Genomic DNA, 24,766 nt, shown 5'->3' on the forward strand with positions numbered 1-24,766 from the left:
TTTTCCAAGGTGAACCTATCACAAGGTTTTCTTGGCAAGATTTGTTCAGAGGAAGTTGCCTTTGCCTTCATCTGACAGTTAGAGAGTGTGACTAGTCCACGTTCTTCCTCTGGGTTTCATGACTTAGCAGGGATCCAAACCCTGTTCTCCAGAGTCATAGGAGATTATCACACTGCCAATTCCCCACCAGGACAGATGTAGGTTGTAACTAACAGACAGGTCTTATCAGACAGCCCACTGCCAGGCAGTAGGCAATCTGTATCCAATTTGGGCTTCTCCTGCAGCTTTACAACAACAGGAAAATCTCATTCTTGAAAAACTGCAGGAGAAGCCCAGATTGGATATGGGCTCCCTACTGCCAGACCACAGCACTCTCTGATGAGATCTGTATGTTATGGTTACATCCTGCATTTATCCCGGCGGGTATTGGTGGGGTAATAATCTTCATTCTCCAATGCTTAAACCACTACACCATGCCAGCCTTCTTCTTTAAAAACATACTAAAACTGAAATTTAAAATATACAAGTAAACATGTTAGAAAGCAGTTTTTAATTGCAATTAAAACAAGGTAGTATACTCTTAAAATACTTGCTTTTTAAAAAGTTTTCAAAAGATTGATCTTATGGGAAAAAAAGGTATTGGCCTGCTATCAGAGGGACAGCAAGAAGGGGGCCATTGTAGGTTCCCTAGGAAAGTATTTTCAGAGCCTAGAGATAGACACTGAAAAGGCTCTATCACATATCCCCACAAATTGTGCTTGTGAAGGAGGTGGCAATGAATGAAGGGCCTCTCCTGAGGATTTTAGGGGCCAGGCAGATTCATATAGGGACATATGATTTGCCAGCTGTTCCTTTATTTGGAACTGCAAGAGCAGGATGGACAAAATGTTCAGTGTATTGCAATTTATTTTAAATAAGAAAATGATGGTCCAATGAGGCCTCACAGATCAAGTACCAATAAACCTAGATTCAGTCCTAGTACTATAGTAGGAGGAAATGTGGACTGTGAATACCATAGTACATTCCACTTGCTATAGTCTCATATTATCCCTAATATCACCCAGTTTGTGAAAAATCCCGGTTTCTGCCCTGCTTCCCAGCTATGAGATTTGGAATGATTTTCAGCAAAAATCTAATGTTGGATGTGCTTTTCCATGCTAACAGGGTGTAGTGGTTTGAATGTTGTACTATGGGTCTGGTGACCATTCCTCACTAAACCATGGAAACCTACTTGGTGACCTTGGGCGAGGCACGTACTCTCCACCCAAGAAACCTCTGAAATAGGTTCACTTTAGGATCACCATATGACCAGAAGCAAGTTGTGGGCGGGGCTGGGGCAGCTGATTGCATGATTGACGTCTTCCCGGAGCTCCTCCCCTTTTCCCAGGTCAAACCGAAACAAACTTCAGGTCACGTTGCAAGTGAATCAAACTTTTAATAACAGTGCTTCCACCACAAACACAAAACCCTCAACATCAACAATGTCCTTTTCGGCCCGCCTAACCAGTAGCCTCAGGTGTTCTCTTAAACAAAGTCCTCTTCTTTAAGGGTTCTCCTCTTCCTCCCCACCGCGTCTCGAGGAGCGGCCTCCTGAGTGTTTTTCTAACGGTTCCCGGTCCGCCTTTTCCTTCTCTTGTGGCTTCGGGTCCGTTTGCCAACAGTCTCCCTTGGGGTCCCACCACTGTCCCTCCAGAGATTCTCCTTGGGGCACGTCCCAACTCTCGGCGTCTGAGAAGGGGAAGTCACCTTCTATCCTAGGATCCCTCAAACAAACTTCCTCATGAGGTCCTCTCCTTCTTACCCCTGAGCGTGCCTGCAATATAGCCGGGCCCCCGTCTCTATTAGACTTTCTAGTTACCTCTTCTCTCCCTTCCACGACCGCGACTCCCCGTCCTCCTCTTCCGCCACGTGTCCCTCTCCCCGCTCGCCTCTCTCCTCCTCTTCTCTGCCCCATTCTGACTCCTCCCTCTCTTAACTCCAGTCCTGGCTCCTCCTCCTCCACCTGACCCTCATTAGCCCCTTCAGCCCTCTCTCCTGAGGGTCTCCCTTCGTTACACAAGTTGAAAGCACCCAAGAAGAAAATGCTATTCTATATAGAAACAGGGTCTACTTCTTAAATTGGTTGTGGACTGGGAGGGGGGAAGGTCTGAGGGATGAGCACCAAAGCCTTGAAATGTGAAACATTACAGGTGGATCACAATGTCCTTTGGAAATCCAGTTTCTAATACTAAATGCCATAATTAGGAAAATCTTTCCATTCCACTTTTGGATATTTCTGAGATCCCCCTTTGCTCCCCCCTCCAACCTCTTCCATCACCCATCAGCACATTCTCCTGTATAACACTTGTGCAGCATCTCACAGAAATCCTATTCATTTCAATAGAGCTGGCACAGAAACAAATGTTATAGTGAATATGCCTTTTGATTGAATGCCTTCACAGCAGATAGCACCAAATGTCTGCATGCTGTGCAGGTCATGAATAGCATATGACATGTTAAATAATAGTGGTGTGGGATTCATAGAGAGTAGTGTTTCCTGCATTCCAAGTGGAATACTGTACAGTTTAGAAATACTGAAAATCTAGGCCATATGAATGTTGGTCCAAAAGAATTGCTTGAAATATAAATCTCCCCATAATACAGGAAGGAGAAGGGGAAAATATTCCCTGCAAGACTATAACCGTATGTTTTTATTCCTTTTCTGCACTGTGTAAATTTTACTTTTGATACTTGGAGTAAAAAGAAACATGATGATATAAAAACTGGCTCTCTACATAAAATTTCTTACTAAAACGTATCTATTTTTTCCTCATATTTAGCATTCAGAATTTTGATCTAATATAAAATGATCACCCTTCAGATTGCAGGAAATGGGGAAAATGAGCTTGCTTGAACAGATCAGCTGAAAAGGAAAATCTAACAAAAATCAGTACTTTCTCCCTTTCAAGTCACAAAAAACCTGTGGGAATCAAAATGGCTACTGTCTTTTTCAGGGAAACCAAAACCTTGATCAACATCACCATCCCTTATTTCCAGTCCACCTGTTCTCTCTTAATCCATAATAGTAGTACCCACATACTGAACATCTGAGAAAAGCTCCCAGTTTGAGAACATTATATTTCATTTATCTGGTCTGTTAGTTCATGCCGTATTTGTGATGCTTGACTTATTTCTAGATTTAACTTGACATACCACATTCTGTTTCATAGACAATTTATGTGTGCTTTGGAATTTTTCTTTTTAAAATAATAATAGAATTGCTATGAATACTGTTTACATTTTGTTAATGGATCGTCATTATAGGTAATTCCCCACCATGGCCCCACAAGGAATATAGTGGGAAGATTTACACTCCAATTGAGGTTTTTCCTTCTTAATATTAGTCCCATGACTACCATTGCTATAAAAATATAAATAGGGTCTAAAATACCTAGTCCTAAGTAAATTAAATTCAGTATTTGAATTCTAAGCAGCACAGAGTCACACCTTTGCCTGTTTTTGTCAACAATCCTTGTCACATATGAGGACAAATAGGAATGTAACAAAGACAAGATAAAGATGCTTTTCTTTCTTTCTTTCTTCCTTCCTTCCTTCCTTCCTTTCCTTTCCTTTCCTTTCCTTTCCTTTCCTTTCCTTTCCTTTCCTTTTTGCTGTTATTTTCATCTTTATCCTGCAACAGACAGAGTTGTAATTCCCTTGAAGGATGAAGCACAGAGTTTGGGGATGATTATTAGTCCATAACATGAAGGGTCTTAGAAGAGTCTTTTCACACTTGGATTCATTTTCCCTTTGCACTTCTCTCTAGAGAAACTGGATCTGGGTTCCCTTACGCATGGACCAGTTGTATTGAGACTGGAGTACAACAGTGAAGTTTAAATGGAGGTGCCAGTATCTGGAAATACAAATGATACCAATTCAAAGACCAGTGCTGGATGGGGCAAGATTGTCAGTGCACATTACACATTTTGGGGCTCAATTCAAATTGTTTACATTTGTTTTAAAATGTTTAGTTGCTTACACTCATTGACATTGATCATTTGCTGGCTCTCTGGCCTGCTTTAGCAAACACTAGGTTGGCAGGTACACCAAAGCCCTACATAATGAAAGCATCCTACATAATTATTGCACTATGATTTGCAGCCATGGCTCCATCATGTAGAATCCTGGGAGTTGTGGTTTAGAGATGAATAATCAGTACTCTCAGTCAGAGCTCTAGTGCTTCATCCATAGGATTTCATAGGATTTTGCCATGGCAGTCAAAGTGGAATGACTGTATTATAAGGGCCCCAAGTGATTGTTCAGCAATTACATAATTCTTCCCCTGAGATGTCTGAGCAGCTCTCATTTTTACCATTCTTTTAGATAGATTCCAAAACCCTTTTAATCCACACAAGCATTATATAACCATTTTAACATATTGAGGCTCTTCCTGTCCATACTTATTTGCTTCCTTCTCTTGGTGGCAAGTCACAGCTATGCCTGTGTTGTGCAGAAATGTAGGAGGCTAATTGGAATAAGTTGCAGATAACCTTATAAGGCATAGCCCATTTCCTTCTCCAGCCCAAAGCATTTCTCTAGAGCAGCAGTCTTGTCCGTTCCACTCTCTACACATAAAATTGCAGGGCCAAGAAAATATTTGGGGGGTGTATCTCATAACTGTCAGACAGGGGATTTCCTTCCCTAATACTTCATGTTATAGCATTTATTGGGATCCAACATGGTACACTTGGCTGACTTGGTGAATTATTTAATTTGGTGAATTACTTAATTGGGCAGAGTTTACAAGTGCAGTGTTGGTAGCAGAAAAGCTACTCCAGTGTACTCTGAGGCTTTTTTTTTTTTTAGCATCCCTTCCATGTCATGGAAGGAACACCTGCAGAGAACCTTTTCTTCTCCACTACTGCTGAAACCATAAGAACAAATAAGAAAGACCTTTGAGCTCAAAGTTCCAGTTGTCCTGGAATGCTCAGCTGAAGGGAAGCACAGTTAGACCTCATGCAAGAGCCAGAGGACCGAGAGCTTCTGGGCTGGATTATTTGCTTTTTTGTTTGTATTTATGCCCCATCTTTTCCCTCAGTCAGCCCTGTGACTCACTTATAAAAGTTAACATAGGTACAGCTATAAATTTACATCTAAAAATATGAATAGATCAGGGTGTGCATGAGAGGTTTTAGAAGATGTGTGCATTGTATGGAAACAACCTGTTGACTGCAAGGTACTTTGAGAATATTTAAAAACCTATCTTTCAGACAAACATTCTCAAAGTACTTTGAATTCAACAGGCTGTTTCCATAGTTCTTTAAAATAAATATTTATGGTGATGACAAGCAAATCCAAACAACCTCTCACAGTTAACCAGTGTAAAAACTAAAGAAACAGTACTACCATTTTGTCCTGACAGTCTTCTCACATGTAAAGGTCTTCACCCATGGCATCATGGGTGGTTGGGTGCCTACTTAGCACCATTTTAAAGAGAGATGGGAAGGCCAAGTACACATCAGTCAGTATACTAGTTGTTCTCAGAACCAGGTTGGAGGCATCCATGCAAAGCAGGAAACATGGTGTGTATACTCCTCTAGCACTGCTTGAAGTTAGGAGCCTTCAAAGAAGGATTGGCAGCCTCTTGTAAACATGTTTACTGGTTTCTAATCTCTCTGAGCAATGTAAGTTCAAAAAGGTGCTGCCAATTTGTCCCATATATATCTGTTGAAGGGAGGTGGGGCAGCTGTTTTATACTAGTATTAATGTTGCAGTGTTATTAGATTTTTTTTATATACCTTTAGCAAATACTGTAATATATTTGATATTTGATATAATTTTCAAATGATCCATAATAAATTAATAAGTGAGATAGCAAATAAATAAAATCAACATTTCTGTGGGATCTTTGTTGTACCTTTACATCAAGAAAGTACCAGTTATGGGCACTTTTGACAATTATAAAATATCAGCTTTCTATAAGGTAGCGTAAAGAGGATTCCTGGAAGAAAAGCCAACCAACAACCTGCCTCTGGGGGTTCCATGTAAACTAAACATTAAAAGAACTGTCTAAGGTTCTGAACTATTGTAGGCAAAGGGTTCAAACATGTCCAATAACTCCCATATAGTTCAGAGTAAAACTTGGACAGATTCACCACCCCTCAGACATGGGAGCTACAAGCTGCACATGGTTGCCAGTTTTTAGTATTATGCCACTCTATCGATCTTAGCTCCTCTCTGCTGAATTCAAAGACATTTGAAAGTGCTTAACTTTGTCAAGGTGATGCTCAAACCCAGTGGGTTGCCAGACTTTGCTTTCACTCTGACAAGTTTAAATTCACTGTATGTTTTTTGTGATGTAGCAGTGATCAATAACTTCCCTCTACTCTTCTATTCTCTGCCTAATTGCAGCAGACACTCTTCTTGTCTCCCAACCAATAAATGAAAACTCAAGGGAAAAAAAATGTAATACCATTCCAGTAGTTCACTGTCAACTTGATCCAACCTGAAAGATAAAACACTCTGGGGATTTATGATTGTGTATGTGTTTGTGCATGCACCCGTGCATGTATGCACGCACACACAATTTTGTAGGGTTTTTCCCCAAGTCCACTGAAAAAGACATCAAGAAGTTTTAATATATCATTCCAGCATATATATTCTGCAACTTTTTCTTGACACAAACTAAGATAGTATCTCTAGGCTTATAGGATTTGCTGTGATGAAACTCAAAATGTTGCAATTTTGACATTGTGACAACCCTGTCAATTAGTGTGCAAACAGGATATTTTTCTTACCTTTACACACCACTCTTTCTCCATTCCTTTTCTCAAGCTAAAGAGATTTTGAGATTTCTTCTGCTTTATCTTTTCCACTTAGCAAGTGTGACAAGTTAACATATTGTTGCCTGACTTGTTTCCCATTACAGCCTGGAATCCACCTTTAAAAAAACAGAAGACTGTTTCACTATAAGGGCATTCACACATATTGTAACATCCTCCTGGCTGGGCTTCCTCTTTCTCACCTCCGTCCTTTAATTTCTGTCCATTATCACATCTGCCCACCGCTCTGACCATATCTCTCCTTTGTCGGCATCCCTTCCCTGGCTCCCCCTCCCTTTCCGTATTCAGTACAGTGGTGCCTCGGGTTACGAAAGTAATTCGTTCCGCGGCCGCTTTCGTAACCCGAAAAGCCTTCGTAAGCCGAATTGCCATAGGCGCTAATGGGGAAAAGCCGCGTTTCGTGCGAAAAAGCCGAAAAAAGCACCAAAATTTTTCTTCGTAACCTGAAAAAACATTCGTAACCCGGAACAATGATTTCCAATGGGATTTTTTCGTATCCCGAAAATTTCGTAACCTGGGTATTTCGTATCCCGAGGTACCACTGTATAAGCTCCTGCTGTTGACGTTTAAAGCCCTTCATGGGCTGGCCCCTCCTTATTTATCAGACCTTTCTCCTCACCTTCCCACTAGGGCCCTGCGTTCTGGTAGTCAGGGGCGGCTGTCCCAGCCCAGGATTTCCTCTGCCCCATCTCGAATTCACCCCTTTTCACTCGCTGCCCCTCACTCCTGGAACCTTCTTCCCCCATGAGCAAGAGCCATCACTACTTTAACCAGCATCAAAATGGAGTTGAAGACCATCCTGTTCAGAGAAGCGTTCCCAGGCATTGCATGATTGTCACTTGCTATTTGATGTTCTTTTGTTGCCTGTTTTATTGACTCATTTCCTGTATTGCTATGTATTTTATACGTATTAATCTATTATTTCTCAGATTGTATGCCATAGGCAGGTTTACTCTTTTTTATTTATTATTTTATGTACAGCGCTGTGCAAATCTACAGCGCTATATAAATAAAGAATAATAATAATAATAATAAATAAGAACAGTGTCTAAAAATGTCCACACGTGAGACACAACCCAATGAAAGTAATTGCCATTATTGGTTCTTTTGCCCCTACAGCTTTGTTTCTTTCTTCTTTCAATTATGGTTGTGAAGTATTCAGCAATTACAGTTGCCAGTTTTGTGTAGCTGAAGAGTCAGTAGGAAGTGCCATCAGACACAGCAGCTGTATGGTCTCTCTTTCTCACTCACACTCTTTTTTTTAAAGAACAAAGCATCTGCATGAACTGGTTACAGGTAGATTTGGAAGAGTGAGACAAAAAAAAGGTACTTGGCAGCACCAACATGAGTAGGAAACACAGGGGAATGGTGTTGCCAACATCTATGAGGCATCACTCTCCCTCACCAGAATCCCCTTTACACTACAAAGTTATAACACCACCATCCCTCCTTAACTGCCATGACAACATCCTGTAGAATCCTGGACATGGCATTTTAAGGATTGGAATTTAGAATTCCAAAACCAAAGAGCTCTGCAGCCTCACCAGAGTAAAAACCCCAGGATTCCACGGGCTGTTGACATGGGATTCAAGGTGGAATCATAGCCCTATAATTATGTCATGTTAAGGGATCACAGAAGACTTCTGCAAGGTGAGTCTCTGAATTTGCTGTTAGATAATGGAGGAGGGCAGGTGCTGCTACTGTGCAGCCACTCTGCTGCCCATCAGCTTCCCTGACTGTGCTGGACAAGTGGAGCAACTCTGAATAATTCAGTGCAAATCATAGTGGACTGCTATAGACTAGTGTATTATGCTGCCGTCAGCTCATGCTCGAAGTATCTTCTAGACTGGGCACATTTTGTTGCAATGTAATGTCACAACAAAACAAGCCAGGTTAAAGGCTTCAGTAAAACAAACAAAAAATTATGTGCTATACATACCTGGATTAACTAGAGTCATTCTGCATTTTTAATTCTTAATTGGATTTTTTTTCCAAGTGGATGTGATCATGAAAACAGTGAAATGGGGAATAATTGTGTCTATAATTTAAGCAAACAGAATTGCTGAAAGAAGATTTTAAAAAATATATTTTCTTGATTATTATTTTTAGTTGTACAGTTCAGTGGAATTTGGAAGAAGATGGCTACTTCTCCAGGAAACTGTAACACCAAACAGATTCTACTGGTAAGAGGCAAGCAGTTTTGTATTCTGTGCTTCACTAAAACTTTTTAGATTGTACAGATCTTTCTGAGAATATGTATCTTAATTTTACCAATATAATTTGTACACTATGATTACAGGTGGCATAGATTCAAAATATTTTGAATCATTTTAAAATGAGTACCATACCTGATCTTCATTATTAACTGCAGCATGCACAGTTCTCTATTTGCCATTATTTGTTCTTTAAAAATTCCTTAACCAATCTTAACCAATCTTGTCCTGCAGTTCTATGAACTAGAGGATAAATCCTCTAATTTTGTATCCATCAAACTACCTATTCAAAGCCACACATTTATTCTGTGTATAAGTCTTTAATTGTGTTACACCCTGGGTACAAATTTATTTTCTCTCCACTTCATGTAGTGTTTCCTAGAAACCTCAGATGATAAAGATCAAAGCTAGCTTTAAAATAGCTTTTGCTTAGTCAGTATGACTGAATCAAACACTGGAAAAAAGTTACTTTTTGGAATTCAGCTCTTAGAAATCCCAGTCAATGCATACACTGGTCAAATTGATGGTGATTCTGAGATATGTAGTCCACTTCCCCCCCCCCCCCCCCCGCCCCAAGCTCTGAGCAGAACCTTCCAGAACAGACATTTAAACAGAAAGCCATTTTCTGCCACATTGTTAAAATCAAGCCTCATATATTTGGGGACATTTATGCACTGCTTAAGAAGAAAAAGAAAATATCTTTAAAACAGTGTTGTGCATTTCTTAGAGATGCTCTACATGGCTGGCAGGATCAAAGCTATATTTCCAAAATATCAAGCTGTGTAGCTTAACTGCTATGTGACCCAACTCATTACCTTTACTTAATTATCACCTAGGCATTTTGTGGCTTATAGATACATGTATGTCACTAGGCTGCTGTGGAGAAACCTGAACATAATATAACCATGGAAGCCATTGTTTTATCCCTGCTTGATTGTTTTTTTGTTTTGTTTTTTGGGGGGGGGTTCTTACAGAAATACTCATCTAAATGTTGTTTCCACACAGTTTTCAGCTGCTTCTCTACTGCTCCCTGGGATACCTACAGAACAGAGATAAAAAAATTAAAGTAGTTTTAGATGCCTCCTGCAAAGCTTAAAACATCCCACTTAGAGTCAATTTGGCTCCCTATAGGTGATAGTCATTCTGTGCTCCTGTCTGCTCTGTTTCATTAGGAATGAGTCATTAGCTTGAAAAAGGGCCTTATCTTTGTATGCTTCCACCTGCAGTTATCAGCCATTTGGAAGGGATTCCCCTTTAGGAGAGGAAATAGCAGTAGGGAAATGGGTAAAGACAAAACTCCAAAAGAAAAGGAATTCTGGATCTCACTAGGAAGAGTTTTTCACAATTCTTTCTTCAAGAATGGAGGAGAAAAAACAACCCTCCATAGGAAATAGATGGTCACATTATTGGGGAACAGTTCTCTAAGGGTTTGTTATTGTTAGTTGCCATCATGTCAACTTTGACTTATGCAACCCTATGAATGAGAAACCTCCAAGTTACCAAGTTATCCTGCTCATGTCTTCAACCTTGGGGCTGAAGTTTGTTTGATTGAGTCTATCTGCATGTAAATAAGTCATCCTCTTTTTCCTACTGCCTTCAATATTACCAAACTTTATTGTCTTTTCTAATGACTCATGTATTTTAATGATATATCCAGATAATCTGTAATAATTTATGCATAGGTGAATGGACAGAACTATCTTTCTCCATGAAGCTTTCAGGAAAGCCCTGGCCTGCCTTCATTTTGAGAACCATTGCTTATACTCTATTGTAAGATGTCTATCTGAGGTGTGTTTGCAAATTAATGGTTCAGATATGCACTGGATGAATTGCAGTCCACATACTGCACATCAATACAGTGTCTTGGGCCTTTTTATAGCTCGACAAAGTCATAGATGTTAGACGTGCCAAGCTACTCCACCCTTCCAGGCACATTTCATCCTTGAAACAGGCAGAATTGGTCGGGCTTTTGTATATAAGGGAGGAAGAGCAGAATAGGGGTGGTCATTCCTCTAGATATTTCCAAAATTGTAGGTTTTATGCTGGAAGTATTTGGAGATCATTATTACTTTCTTACTGTTAGGTTTGCCATCAATTTATATTTACCATTAGAGATTTGTGGATTTTGTAAAAAAAAAAAAAATCTGTGTGTAATTAATTCATAAAATGTTCTAGATATATTGTTGGCCCTCCATATCCATGGATCCTTTATCCACTGATTCAAGCATCCACAGCTTGAAAATATTCAAAAAATAAGAAAATTCCAGAAAGCAAACCTTGATTTTGCCATTTTATATAAGGGACACCACTTTACTATCCACTGTATTTAATAGGATTTGAATATCCATGGACTTTGGAAACAAAGTCCTGGAACCAAACCAGCAGATACCAAGGGGACCACAATACAATGTACATTGCAAGCTACTAACATCTAAAGAAATCAAATACTATGTTGGTAAACAGTGAAATATACAGAGGCTGGAATCCTGTTTGTGTCTTACAGATCTGTAGGTTTCTTTATCGAAGGCATTGGGTTTTTTATTTTTTTATTTTTGCCTAATGTAGATAATCTGTATTTCATTCAAGACTGTAAAGTCTGAGTTGCACATGCAACACACATGCATTGCACATATAGGTGTGCATTGTGTAGTACTTGTATAGATGAGCATTACACATGCATGTACAGAACAGCATTCTATTGCACAATGTTATACAACACAGCACAACTCTGTAAATGTAGAGTAACTCTCTGTCTCCTTTATGTAAGATCTTGTCACAGAAACAAGCACATATCACGTTAAAGTGGTTGTAGAAATGTGTATTTTTACGGAAAACTATATGCAACAATGCACTTAAATTTTCACATGAATGAAAATGTCTATGAAAATGTATATGACCTGTTACAGACAGGCCAAAATAAAGCTGCTTCGAGTCACTTTGAAGGAATGGTATTTCAATGATGCTTGCATCCTAAGAGTCCAAAAGCCACACAAAAGCTGCACTCCGGTCCTTAGAACTGGAGTGTGCCTTTGGTGCAGCTTTTGGACTCTTAGGATGCATGCATCATTGAAATAGCATACCTCCAAAGTGACTCGAAGCAGCTTTATTTTGGCCTGTCTGTAACAGGCCTATGTATCTTTGTGCAGGCTTAAAAAAATCAAGCTGATGTGGAATTAACTTGTGGAAAATGGTATGGAACAAGCCATATGGTATGGAACAAAGTTGTGGAAAAATGTAAAAGTTACAGAATGTGAGACAGGTTCATTCATCCATTCCTACTCTTGTCGTCACACAGGATTGTGTGACATCAGACCACTTTTTAAATGTATCTTTCAAGTTTGAAACTAGCTATTGTTCGGAAATTATCTCAGAGTTTTTCATGGGAGCATGTGGTCACTGAGAAAAAAGGAAAGCCACCATAAGGCCAGATTACATAAACAAAAGAAGAAATCATTTGCTTAGGGATTCAGAGAGGGGAGACAGTTTGTGGTCCAGATGGTGCTATGCTATAAAAATGACAAATCCTGAATGTCATCTTTCTTGTCAGGGTGTTGAATGTGGGAATATTTTGTAAAAAGGGAGAGACAGGGAGATGGATGGGAAAGCAAATGAACATGAGTTTGGTGCAAGGAAATGGCAGATCAGAGATGTGAAAGACAACAGACAGGAATGAATGTAAAACCAGTGGAATGTATTTGTTTGCATGAGAGTCTACGTATAAAGACAGCATGATATGATTCTGCTTCCTAGGACGAGGGATTCCTGCTAGCTTTTGCAATGCAGGACTGTTACATTACCAAAGAGAATTATCTGTGTTAACTATTGAAATATGTAAGTAATATTTATTTGAACAAAATTATTATGTTAACATTTTTTTTCAAATTTATCTTAAAGGTAGAGCTGCTGGTGTAAATGGCATCTCCATCTCACGTTCTTTTCTTCTGTATTGTAAAAAAAATTATTTCAGTTCTGGCTATCATTTCATGCTTCCAGCTTCCATGCTGCCACTAGCAGTTGATGAAAAAGATAACATGTAGCACACAAACCTCTGTGTGGGGAGGCTAGTCCATACAATGAATACAGGCCAAGTGATTCCACAGGGTTGTTGTTTGCCTGTCAGAAGCAAGTGAAAATCTCGACATACATATATATTGTAATTTGTCTGCCAACTGTAGTGAATATGAAACAAGATAAAGAAAGGTTTGCAAGTTGGAACTTTTACAGATTATTATTCTTTTAAAGCAAATCACCCCCTCCACACACAAACAGAGACTTTGGAACATCATCATGTCACAAATGAATAAAACAGGTTGAGTTTCCTTTATCCCAAATACTTTGGACTACAAGTATTTTTGATTTTGGAATTTTTCACATTTTGGCATATTTACATATACATAATGAGATATCTTGGAGATGGGCCCCAAGTCGAAACATGAATTTCCTTTATGTTACATACATACCTTATACACATAGGCTGGAGGCAGTTCTATACACAATTTTAAAAAATAATTTTATTTGTGTACATTCAACCATCAGAAAGCAAAGGTGTCACTATCTCGGCCATCCATGTAAACAGTTTTGGATTTTGGAATATTTTGGATTTTGGAATTCTGGATAAGGATAAGATTCAACCTGTACAGATAAGTGTAGAACAGGATAATTAAAAAACAAACAAACAAAAACAAAACAATGTTTTTCTTATTTGATTTGTCATTTCCCTGCATTGACCTCATGTTCATTTGCTTTCCCATCCATCTCCCTCTCTCTCCCTTTTTACAAAATATTCCTCCATTCAGCACCCTGTAGCAACATGAGTAAACTAGAGATTTAGAACCTACCTTTAAAAACCTGATCACATGAGATAAATTTGACCTCACAGTTTTAGGAAGGAACCAGCTGAGATGGTACGTATGGTCATGCTTGCAAAAACCTCAAAACTTCTTAATTCTATGGCCATTTGCAGGAAGATGATATAGAACTTGCCAGTCAAAGTGATGCATCTTGGAAAATCATCTAGTTGAGATGACACAACAGCCATGACGGAAGACTGGAACAGCACTGGGAGAAAATAATTAAAAATAGATACATTTCATAGTTTATCCATACAGCAAACGTTTGTTTGCTGGCAGCATTTCTGGGGCTGTGTAGAACTGAAAGTTAATGAAGCGTTTTTATTGTCAAATGAATTTTGGATTCGGAAGAAAGTCTGAGTCAAGGTTAGAGCCTTGGGGTAAGGCTGATGTTCCGCTTCTTATGCCTTTGAGGAGTCTGTTTCTCTGAGGGGATTTGAAAAAGATGGACCATTGCCATATGGAGGATGGTGAATGGTGCTTCTAGGTGCCAGACTGCCTGAATAACAAAATGTTTGAATTCTCTATAATTAAAAGATGCTTCTGCCAGCACAACTGAAGGGGACTTTATACCTAAATGAACCAAGGCAGCAGTCCAGGCCTCCGGCATCTTCTGTGAGTAAGCCAGAAATGTTTCTGCAATATCTCTGCCTCCTGATGTGACCAGAGAAGCATATGCTCCATTTGGCATTTTGCTCTCCACTGGGATCCCAAAGTTTTTGCATTGTATTTAGTAAAAATGTTTTTCTATTTTTTTTTATTTTTACTAAAAACTCTACACCATTTTTGTCTTTAGGATCTATATCCTATTTCCAGTCTCAGTGCACTATGGAAATGCTTACAATGTTGTTTTAAAGTCAGATTCAATTCATTTATAAGAATGGGGAAAATTCCAAAAACTTTATGGCAACAGGATTATTGTCTTCTTTCATTTCCAAGTTTCCACAAACTAGGAAACCTATGGATGTACATCACGGCGAATGAGTTAACCACGTACCTTTACTCATTGATTCTGATCTAATACAGGACTAATATTAGAGGAAAGGAATTCCCTGTTGCCATCATTAGCTATGAAAATGTACATAAATTGAGCACCGAAGAATTTCAGCTGTGAGGCATGAAAGAATTTGACAGTTTCTCTTTCATCCACTTTCAGATGTTTAAAATGCTTCCATCCATGAAGAAAGTTAAGATTTTTAGTAAATGCCTTTTTTTAAAAAAGCAAATACCTGTACCTAAATTCTCAAGCATCTGCTCTGGCCAAACTCAATAAGCAAAGATGCTTCCAATATTGGTTATTTTGTTACCATTTTGATACAGATGTTAAAAACAGGAAGCCTCTCAGGAAAAAAAAAGAAACAAAAGAAGAGAATGAGACTGAGAAAATGATAGACGTGGTGGTGGTGATTTTAATCTAAAAGCACAAGTAGCAATATCAATCACTTTTTCATACCTACCTGCTGGGTGAGGTCATAACAAGTTCTCCACATTTTTTATTTTTATTTATTTATTTATTTATTTGTATTTATGAAGACTGCATTTGATGGGGAAATCTTGGTTTTGTACAGAAAACTATTTTATGGGAGATAATATTTTATGCAAAATCTAGTATTTCTGTGCAAAAATATTATTGTCCCAATCCCAGTCTTGTTGGGCAAATTTTCCCTCCCCAAAGTCCAAACATGTAAAAAAAATTGTACAGTGTCCAAACATTTTATTAATCAGGTGTCAAAATACCGTTTCTCACTGAAGATAAGGAAGCCGAGATTATAAAGCTGGCTATCTATTTGTTACACACCCAATTCCATACTTTAGATTCTAGGACATAAGGCTTTAAATATATTAGGTCTAGAATATCTGAGGAAATGCTTACTCCCTTATCATCTTAAATAAGTTCTTTCAAGGAGGCAACCCTGGTGGTTTCACATGGAACTGAGATCCACTTGGCGGTCATCAGGAGTTATGCCTTAGTATCTCCTATCCTGTGAAATGCTGTTGTAACTACATACACAATGGTATTTCTAGATTTTACTCAAATCTTTTTTTTCTTAGAAAAAGATTTCCTTATTAATTTATGTCAGTCACTGTTTTATTTAATGTGTTTATTTCTGTTGCAGCTTTTTACATTTGTTTTATTCTGTCATACAGTTCTCTGACATCTCTGAGAGGTTTACAACTTCAATAAATGGATGAATGTAGAAGCAAAGAAGTTATAGGGCTCATTGAATTGTTATGGACATATATAGGGGAAATGACTAAAAACTACTCAAGTCAGAGTAAAAGAAATTTGTCATGAGGTGGCACTTTCATCTTTTGCTAGTTTGTAATTAATGTAATTCCTAATGTACTGTAAGACCATTAAGGCCTTCAGAAGAGGAAAGGATAGAACATAGAGCTATTAGGCTACATGTTTGATATTGTATTTTCAACCTATATAAAACTATTGAGAATCACAATAACAGTATTATATACTCTGAAAGAAATCATCACATTTGGAACAAGAGGTGGAACAATAGGTTTAGCTTCTAGATTTATGATTATGTTATTTTTTTGGACTGCAGAGTCTCAAGGAAGATGCCCCCCCCCCAGGCAGTATTTCCACTAATTGAATTACAAAGCCATTATCATTTGTTGAGCAGTGCCATTCTGATCTTGTTATTACGGGGGAAACATGTAAGAAAATGTATACTTCGATGATCATTCCAGTGAAAGGCCAAAGGAAAGCGAGCTCTCTTTCAGAGAGGTCTGTTGTGGAAAATTAGCCTTGTGATCAAATGGCATGTGAGAAGAGTATTGGGATGGCTCAAACTTAGTACATCATAATACACTGTTATAGCACTATTATTCCACTTTAACTGCAATGGCTGCTTCCTGTGGAATCCTGGGATTTGAAATTTATGGAAATTCATTTAGAATTCTCAGCCAAAGTGGAGTAATAATGCTATAACAGTGTAGTGTGGCATTTACCTATGTCTAGGTGGTTACTAGAGTGGCATTGTTTTTTGTTAGTTTGTTTGTTTGTTTTTTGCAGAACAATCTCAAAACAATCAGAAATTCCTAATGTATTTTTGACTTCCAGAAGCTCGCTGACCCTCCCCTTTGTTGAGAATCTGACTAATGGTGACCAGCACTGAAATCAGCATAGCTTAATGAAATTTTGGATGTTGATCTTCTAAATCAGACAGAATAACACCCAATAACTCCTCCTGTGTATGCTCTTAAAACAGAAAAGTATGGGAACAAATGATGAAGAATGACAAAAAAAAATACATTTAGCTTTCTCAAAAATTTGAAACAGACTGCAGTTTCCAACAAAACAGTTTCTGAATAATTCAATTAATTCAAGTGTAAAATATTACAAAGGAGCTCACTGGATCTTTCTCATGAGTGGGCATTTTCCTAGTCCTGAGAAACTGCAATCCCTTCATCACCAACCTACAAACTGATAGTGGAATATGCTGCCTCACAGTATGGTGAAGTCTCCTTTCTTGGAGGTTTTTAAACAGAGGCTGGATGTCCAACTGTTGGGGGTGCTTTGATTATGTATTCCTGCATGGCAGTGCAGGATAGCCCATATAGTCCCTTCCATCTCTATGATTCTAAGAAACCTACCATAGGCTTCACAGTCAACACTACCAAAATTATTGTCAGACACATTGATTTCCATTCCTGCTGTTTCTTACCAAACTCCAGTGGCAACTGTAATAGGTCTTTATGGTGTTAAAGAGTGCCAGGGCACTCTTCAGTACCATAGATTCCTCTAGACTAGCATGGCAGAACATCTCCTTTTCCTTTAAATGAGAAGAGAATGAACGACAGAGGGGGCTTCAGATTTTGGCAGCATCCTATTATCTGCAGTGACAAATGGGGGCATGGGGAGTGGGAGCTGTTAATATGGCTGTGGGTCTATGTGGCCACCACAGGAATATTATTGAAAGCATGAACTGGGATGTACAAGGTTCTGATTGCAACTCACCCTTTAAATCACTGCATTTCTGTAGGTTCCTCCCTATCCGTAGGAGGATAATAATGTTAATCTATTTGGCACTTAGGTGTTAGAATTACTGACAGTAACATGCATAAAGTGGTTTCAGCAATTTAGTAAAAGTGTGATATAAGTGCTAAGTGTCTTGTTGATGTTATTATTTTAAATAATAATGGATGTACATACCATAATTTTCATACCTATCAGGAATTGCTGAAGATATAATTAGCACAGCTAATGTATGAAGCAATTTCAAGCCCTATTTAAACACTGGCCTCTACGACTGCTGGATGCAATAAAATAAGTGAAGCACTATGGCTTATTATGGAACAAAACAATCTTTTTAGCAGTTCTAAACCAAAATGCTAAGTGTTGGATGTTAAGAATGATGTTCCCAAAATGATCTTTATTTTTAATAATCAATGTCTGTTTATGCAACCCAGTATTCTATACAGGATGAAAATATCCAGACCAAGCAAAATGATTCTTAAAGTACAATACCTGTATATCCTCCTTAACTACCTGTAGGATGACAACCTTTCCTCTTTTAGTTCCTCAATATTAAGCCCAAAATAATTATGACAATGACAATAATATAAGCATGACATTTATCCATGTGTAAATTTTAAAAATCTTGGTCCCAGAACTGCTTAGAAATGAAATGTGCCTTTAATTGATTTTGAGTGAATAATTACTTTTCTGAAAAACGGTTGTAATGATGAAATGCCAGGTGTGGATGATCTTTATTGGCTCTTTGATTATATATCTTTACGGCAAAGAAAAGCTTGACTCTCTGACACTTCCCTTCCATTGCAGTCATGAGATATAGACTTTTTTCACCCTCATAAAATAAATATAATAGGTAGAAGACTCTGCCTGACAAGGTCTTTATTGAATTTCCTGGGCAAAACAAATACGTGATATCAAAAAGAAAGCCTGGGTTTAGAGAAATTCAGTCACCAGAGTGAAGGAAAGTGGAAGACAGGAGAAGGAACAACAGATCTGCTTAGAAAGAAAGAAAGACTGCTGTTTTGATTGGAGAGAGTAGGCTAAAAGAACAAATAGATTTATACCACCCATTATGTTACACTAGAGATTAAAAAGAGGTGTCACTCTAAATATTAGGAGCCTGCTTTAGAAATAGGCTAGTTGGACTGGCAGCGGGGAAGAAAAATCCTATTAGTTTTAAGGCAAGAGCTAGATACATTTGAACAATAGTACATGAAGATTTTTAATGGGGCCTACTGAGAGTGTGAAAGGTGTCCTGCAGGCAGTGGCCTGGGCTTAGAGTTGCTTTTTTCCAGGAATGGCTGTGTTAATGCAATATGTTTTATTTACTGTGGCCAAGCAGAACAGAACCAGCTATGATGTGTAATTATGTTCAATGCTTACCTCTGTGCTCTGTTGTGAAGCCTAAAATATTATTTTTCTTGGAAGGTCTTTTGTGCTCAAAATCGTAGGACTTTTGGAAATCAAACTCTGGGCTCAAACTGAGCATAATAGATGCACACTTTAATTTTGTACTTCATGGCTTACACGCACTCACAGGCAAAGTGTTGACCTTCCTACCAGCATCCCCCAGCTTTTCTGGTGTTGTATAAGTCCAAGGATGGACTAGACTGTAATTGACCCCAAAATTCAGCAATCCTGGCTTGAATCAAGGAATAGATCTCCCACAAATGCTATAGTTCTGACCCAGAACTCTACATTTCTCCAAGAGTACCTTAATAATAATTATGCATGACATAAATGTGCTCAGAATGCATGGCATAAATGTATATATCGAGTAACTTCATTCACAATTATTATTTCAAGCTTAGGTATTTAGACCCTGGGATACAATCAAAATCCCACTGGAAAGCCATCAGAGGAACCATGGGAAGCAGACGGTGTAATTCCATTTGTTGTTGTTGTTGTTGTGCCTACAAGTAATTGTTTACTTATAGTGAGCCTCATGGGCTTTTCTGGGGCTCAGAAGTTGCTTATCCAAGATCAACCTGTGGCTACCAGCTGAGAAAGAAGTGTACAGTAAGCCCTCCATATCCATGGATTCCTTATCCACGGATTCAATTATCCAAAGATTGAAAATATTTTTTTTTAAATTCCAGAAAGCAAACTTTCATTTTTTCATTTTATATAAGAGACACCATTTGTAGGAGTTGAGCTTTGAGTTTTGGTATCCACAGGGGGTTCTGAAACCAAGACCCAGTGGATACCAAGGGCCCACTGTATTGGCAAGAGACAATTGATGTCACAAGGAAATGACTTTCAGTATCAGTGCAATAGTGGAACAAAGAACATGATTGGGTAAGGCAAGTTGGAGATGGGTAATGGTACATCTAAAGCCCTCCTTTATTATTATTAATCTTTATTTATAAAGCGCTGTAAATTTACACAGTGCTGTACATACAATCTTTTTAATTGGACAGTTCCCTGCCCTCAGGCTTACAATTTAAAAAGACATGACACAAAGGGAGTGGTGGTGGGGAAGGGGGCTATCTAGTAGGATAATACATATAAAATACACAGCAATACAGGAAATGATTCAATAAAACAGAGAACAAAAGAACATCAAATAGCAAGTGACAATTATGCAATGCCTGGGAATGCTTCTCGGAACAGGATGGTCTTCCACTCCGTTTTGAAGCTGGTTAAAGAAGTGATGGCTCTTGCTTGTGGGGGGAGAAGGTTCCAGGAGTGAGGGGCAGCGAGTGAAAAGGGGCAAATCCGAGATGGGGCAGAGGAAATCCTGGGCTGGGACAGCAGACCTTGATTTCCAGAACGGAGGGCCAGAGTGGGAAGATGAGGAAAAATAAGGTTTAATAAGTAAGGAGGGGCCAGCCTATGGAGGGCTTTAAACGTCGACAGCAGGAGCTTATACTGAATGCGGAAAGGGAGGGGGTGCCTTCAGTTCTCTAACATGTCCACAGAAACAGTGGCCCTATATCCCAGCTCCAGGTGTAGTTAATTCCTTTCCAAGGCCTTTGACAAAGTTCCCCATGACATTCTTGCAAACAAGCTTGTAAAATGTGGGCTAGACAAGGCAACTGTTACATGGATTTGTAACTGGTTGACTGACCAAACGCAAAGGGTGCTCAACAATGGCTCCTTTTCATCCTGGAGAGAAGTGACCAGTGAGGTCACACAAGGCTCTGTCCTCGGGCCAGTTCTATTTAACATCTTTATCAATGACTTGGAGGACAAAATTGGGGGAATACTTATCAAATTTGCAGATGACACAAAATTAGGAGGAGTAGCTAATACTCCAGAGGGCAGGATCAAGATTCAAAATGACCTGAACAGACTAGAAAACTGGGCCAAAGCTAACAAAATGAAATTCAACACGGAGAAATGTAAGGTACTGCACAGATATAGGATGGGGGACACCTGGCTGAATGAAACGACGTGTGAAAGGGATCTAGAAGTCCAAGCAGACCACAAGTTGAACATGAGTCAACAGTGTGATGTGGCAGCTAACAAGACCAATGTGATTTTAGGCTGCATCAATAGTATAGTATCTAGATCCAGGGAAGTAATAGTACCACTCTATTCTGCTCTGGTCAGGCCCCACCTGGAATACTGTGTCCAGTTCTGGGCACCACAATTAAAAAAGGACATTGAGAAACTGGAGCGTGTCCAAAGGAGGGCGACTAAAATGGTGAAAGGTCTGGAAACCATGCCCTATGAGGAACGACTTAGGGAGCTGGGGATGTTTAGCCTGGAGAAGAGGTGATATGATAGCCCTGTTTAAATACTTGAAGGGATGTCATATTGAGGAGGGAGCAAGCTTGTTTTCTGCTGCTCCAGAGGTTAGGACCCGGAGCAATGGATGCAAGCTGCAGGAAAAGAGATTCCAGCTCAACATTAGGAGGAACTTCTTGACAGTAAGGGCTGTTCGACAGTGGAACAAACTCCCTCGAAGTGTAGTGGAGTCTCCTTCCTTAGCAGTCTTCAAACAGAGGCTGGATGGCCATCTGTCGGGGATGCTTTGATGTGTGATTTCCTGCATGGCAGGGGGTTGGACTGGATGGCCCTTGTGGTCTCTTCGATCTCTACGATTCTATGATTCTATAAGAAAAAGAAGGGAAAAGAAAATTATCCCCAGCTTGCTGTCACCCCTTAGCAAAATGTTAGGGCAATGGTGATTGTTCCACTAATGGATCTCCCTTCCTACGGTCTCCATAATTATGAATAGGCTCATGTGTTAGTAGTAACAGTATCAATCTACATTGTGATGCATATGTGGAAGTGAACATTCTTTGGAAAATTACATATCTTCAGAGTGGGAAAGATGGATGTGAAACAGAAAATTTAGTTCAGATACGTATAAGATAAAATGATAGTGGAGAGCAATGATAGTATCTTTGGGTTCTGGCACAACATGGTTCCAGGTCAGTCATTCTCAAACTTTGGCCCTCCATTTGTTTTGGACTTCAACTCCCAAAAGCTCCAGCCAGCTTGGCCAATAGCCAGGAATTATAGGAGCTAAAGTCCAAAACATCTGGAGGACCAAAATTTGGGAATTACTATTCTAAGTAAAGCAAAGAATCAATAATTCTGTTGGCAGATGGAAAACAGACAGCAGAATGTAATGGCTTTGGGTTTAAGTCCAAATTTAAAGGAGCTCTCCAATTTACTGAACCTATTTGAAGTATATGATTCATTATCTTGTGTAGAACCTTTTAAGTTTGGACTAAAACATGGGACAGATTCACTACCCTAGTGACATGAAAGTAACCTGGTATGACTGAAAACAGGTTACCATTTTAATGTTTTTCATATTTTGTTTTGTTTTTTTAAATTATTACTCTGGGCTTTATTGTGGATGCCATTTTATTATGGGAGACATTTTGTGAGTGGAGCCATTACTAAAGAAATTATGGGGAAGTAGGAGGGTGGGATTTCTGTGGGAGTCTCTCCGGATTCCCAAATTGTTCAATTTGGCCCTGTGTCTGAGAATCTGAACCCTGTCTATGTGAGTGAGTCCATGAGGACACATGGCAGACACATTGGTGCTCAACATTAGTTCAAGTTGACTATCCCTTATCCAGAATTCCAAAATGTGAAATTCTCCAAAATCCAAAATTGTCCACATGAGTGGCTGAGATAGTGATACTTTTGCTTTCTGATGGTTCAGTGTACACAAACTTTGCTTCACACACAAAATTATTAAAATTTTATGTATAAAATTATCTTCAAGCTATCTATATCAGGTTTATATGAAACATAAAAGAATTTCATGTTTAGACTTGGGTCCCATCTCCAAGATATCTCGTTGTTGTTGCTGTTGCTGTTGTTGTGTGACTTGAAGTCACACAAAGCAAAGAGATAATTTAAATAGACCAATCAGTAAAGAAGAGATTATGACAGCAATCAAGAAATTAAAAGAGGGAAAATCTCCCGGTCCTGATGGCTACACAGCTAAGTACTACAAAACATTCAAAGATGAATTAATAGATCCTTTACATAAGCTTTTAAATTCGATAACGAAACAAGGAATTCCATCAACATGGCAGAATGCGACAATTGTTCTCTTGCCAAAAGAAGGTAAAGATAAACTGTTGGTTAAGAACTACAGACCAATATCGCTTTTAAATGTAGACTATAAAATTTTTACAATGATATTAACCGAAAGACTAAAAGATACCCTCCAGAATAAAATCTCTAAAGAACAAAGCGGTTTTCTCCCTGGAAGACAAATAAAATATAATATCAGAACACTCCTTAACATCCTGGAATACTTTAAGACAAAAAAACAAAAAAAGCTGGCTCTACTCTTTATCGATGCTGAAAAAGCTTTCGATAACGTGAGATGGATATTTATGGTAGAAATTTTAAAAAGAATGGAATTGGGAGACAACTTTATAAATAAAATTAAACAAATTTACTCTAAACAACATGCTCAAATAAAAATAAATGGGAAAAAATCCGAGATAATACAAATTAAGAAAGGAGTTAGACAGGGATGCCCCCTCTCGCCATTATTGTTCATAAGCACATTGGAAGTACTAATCAATACAATAAATTGCAATGAAAAAATCAAGGGTAATAAAATCAAAGGTAAAGAAAGAAAACTTTTAGCATATGCCGATGATATGGTGGCTATAATGGAAGACCCTCTAAAAAGTATAGATCATCTGATGAGAGAGTTTAAAGATTTTGGAAGGTATGCAGGCTTGCAGATAAACAAAGAAAAATCCCTTTTTTTAACTAAAAACCTGGGAAAACAAGAAGAAGATAAACTAATCAAAAAAACTAGTTGTAAAATAACAAAAAGACTGAAATATCTTGGAATTTGGTTGACTAACGACAACAGAGACCTATATGAAAACAACTACAAAGATACAAAATGGAGAGAGCTACAAAAAGATATGTTAAAATGGAATAAATTAGACCTCTCAATTTTAGGGAGAATCTCTTTGATCAAAATGTCTTTCCTTCCTAAACTTCTGTTTTTATTTCTTAACTTGCCAATCCTCAATAAAGAAGATTCAATAAAATTATGGACTACAGAAATTAAGAAATTCATCTGGCAGGGAAAGAAACCCAGAATAAGATGGGAAACATTAAAAGATAGGAAAGACCGCGGTGGATACGCTGCGCCAGATCTAAAACTATACATGCAAGCGGGTAAACTGTTATGGATTCAGGAATGGATAAGATTGCAAGATCAAGATTTATTGAATTTAGAGGGCCATGATTTAACTTCTGGCTGGCATGCGTACCAGCTATATAAAGATCCAAACTCATGTAAAGAATTTCAAAACCATTATTTGAGAAAGACTTTAATGATAACATGGATAAAGATAAAACAAAAATTTTACAGCAAAATACCATTATGGTCCTCATTACAGGAGGCTTTCTTCAATAAAAAAAGTGACAAGAAGAGATGGTTAA

At 38.5% G+C, this 24,766-nt stretch overlaps 1 protein-coding gene across 5 annotated transcripts in view; it reads left to right on the forward strand.

The window, feature by feature from the left end:
- Positions 1-24,766, forward strand: part of SORCS1 (sortilin related VPS10 domain containing receptor 1) — a 553,983-nt gene that overhangs the window by 359,049 nt on the left and 170,168 nt on the right. For all 5 annotated transcript variants that reach the window (XM_042460820.1, XM_042460822.1, XM_042460821.1 and 2 more), the window contains exon 5: positions 8,931-9,004. In XM_042460820.1, the coding sequence (XP_042316754.1) occupies positions 8,931-9,004 (74 nt within the window). The remainder of the gene's footprint in view (positions 1-8,930; positions 9,005-24,766) is intronic.

This window comes from Sceloporus undulatus, chromosome 3 (assembly GCF_019175285.1).
Source record: "Sceloporus undulatus isolate JIND9_A2432 ecotype Alabama chromosome 3, SceUnd_v1.1, whole genome shotgun sequence".
NCBI classification, from domain to species: Eukaryota; Metazoa; Chordata; class Lepidosauria; order Squamata; family Phrynosomatidae; genus Sceloporus; species Sceloporus undulatus.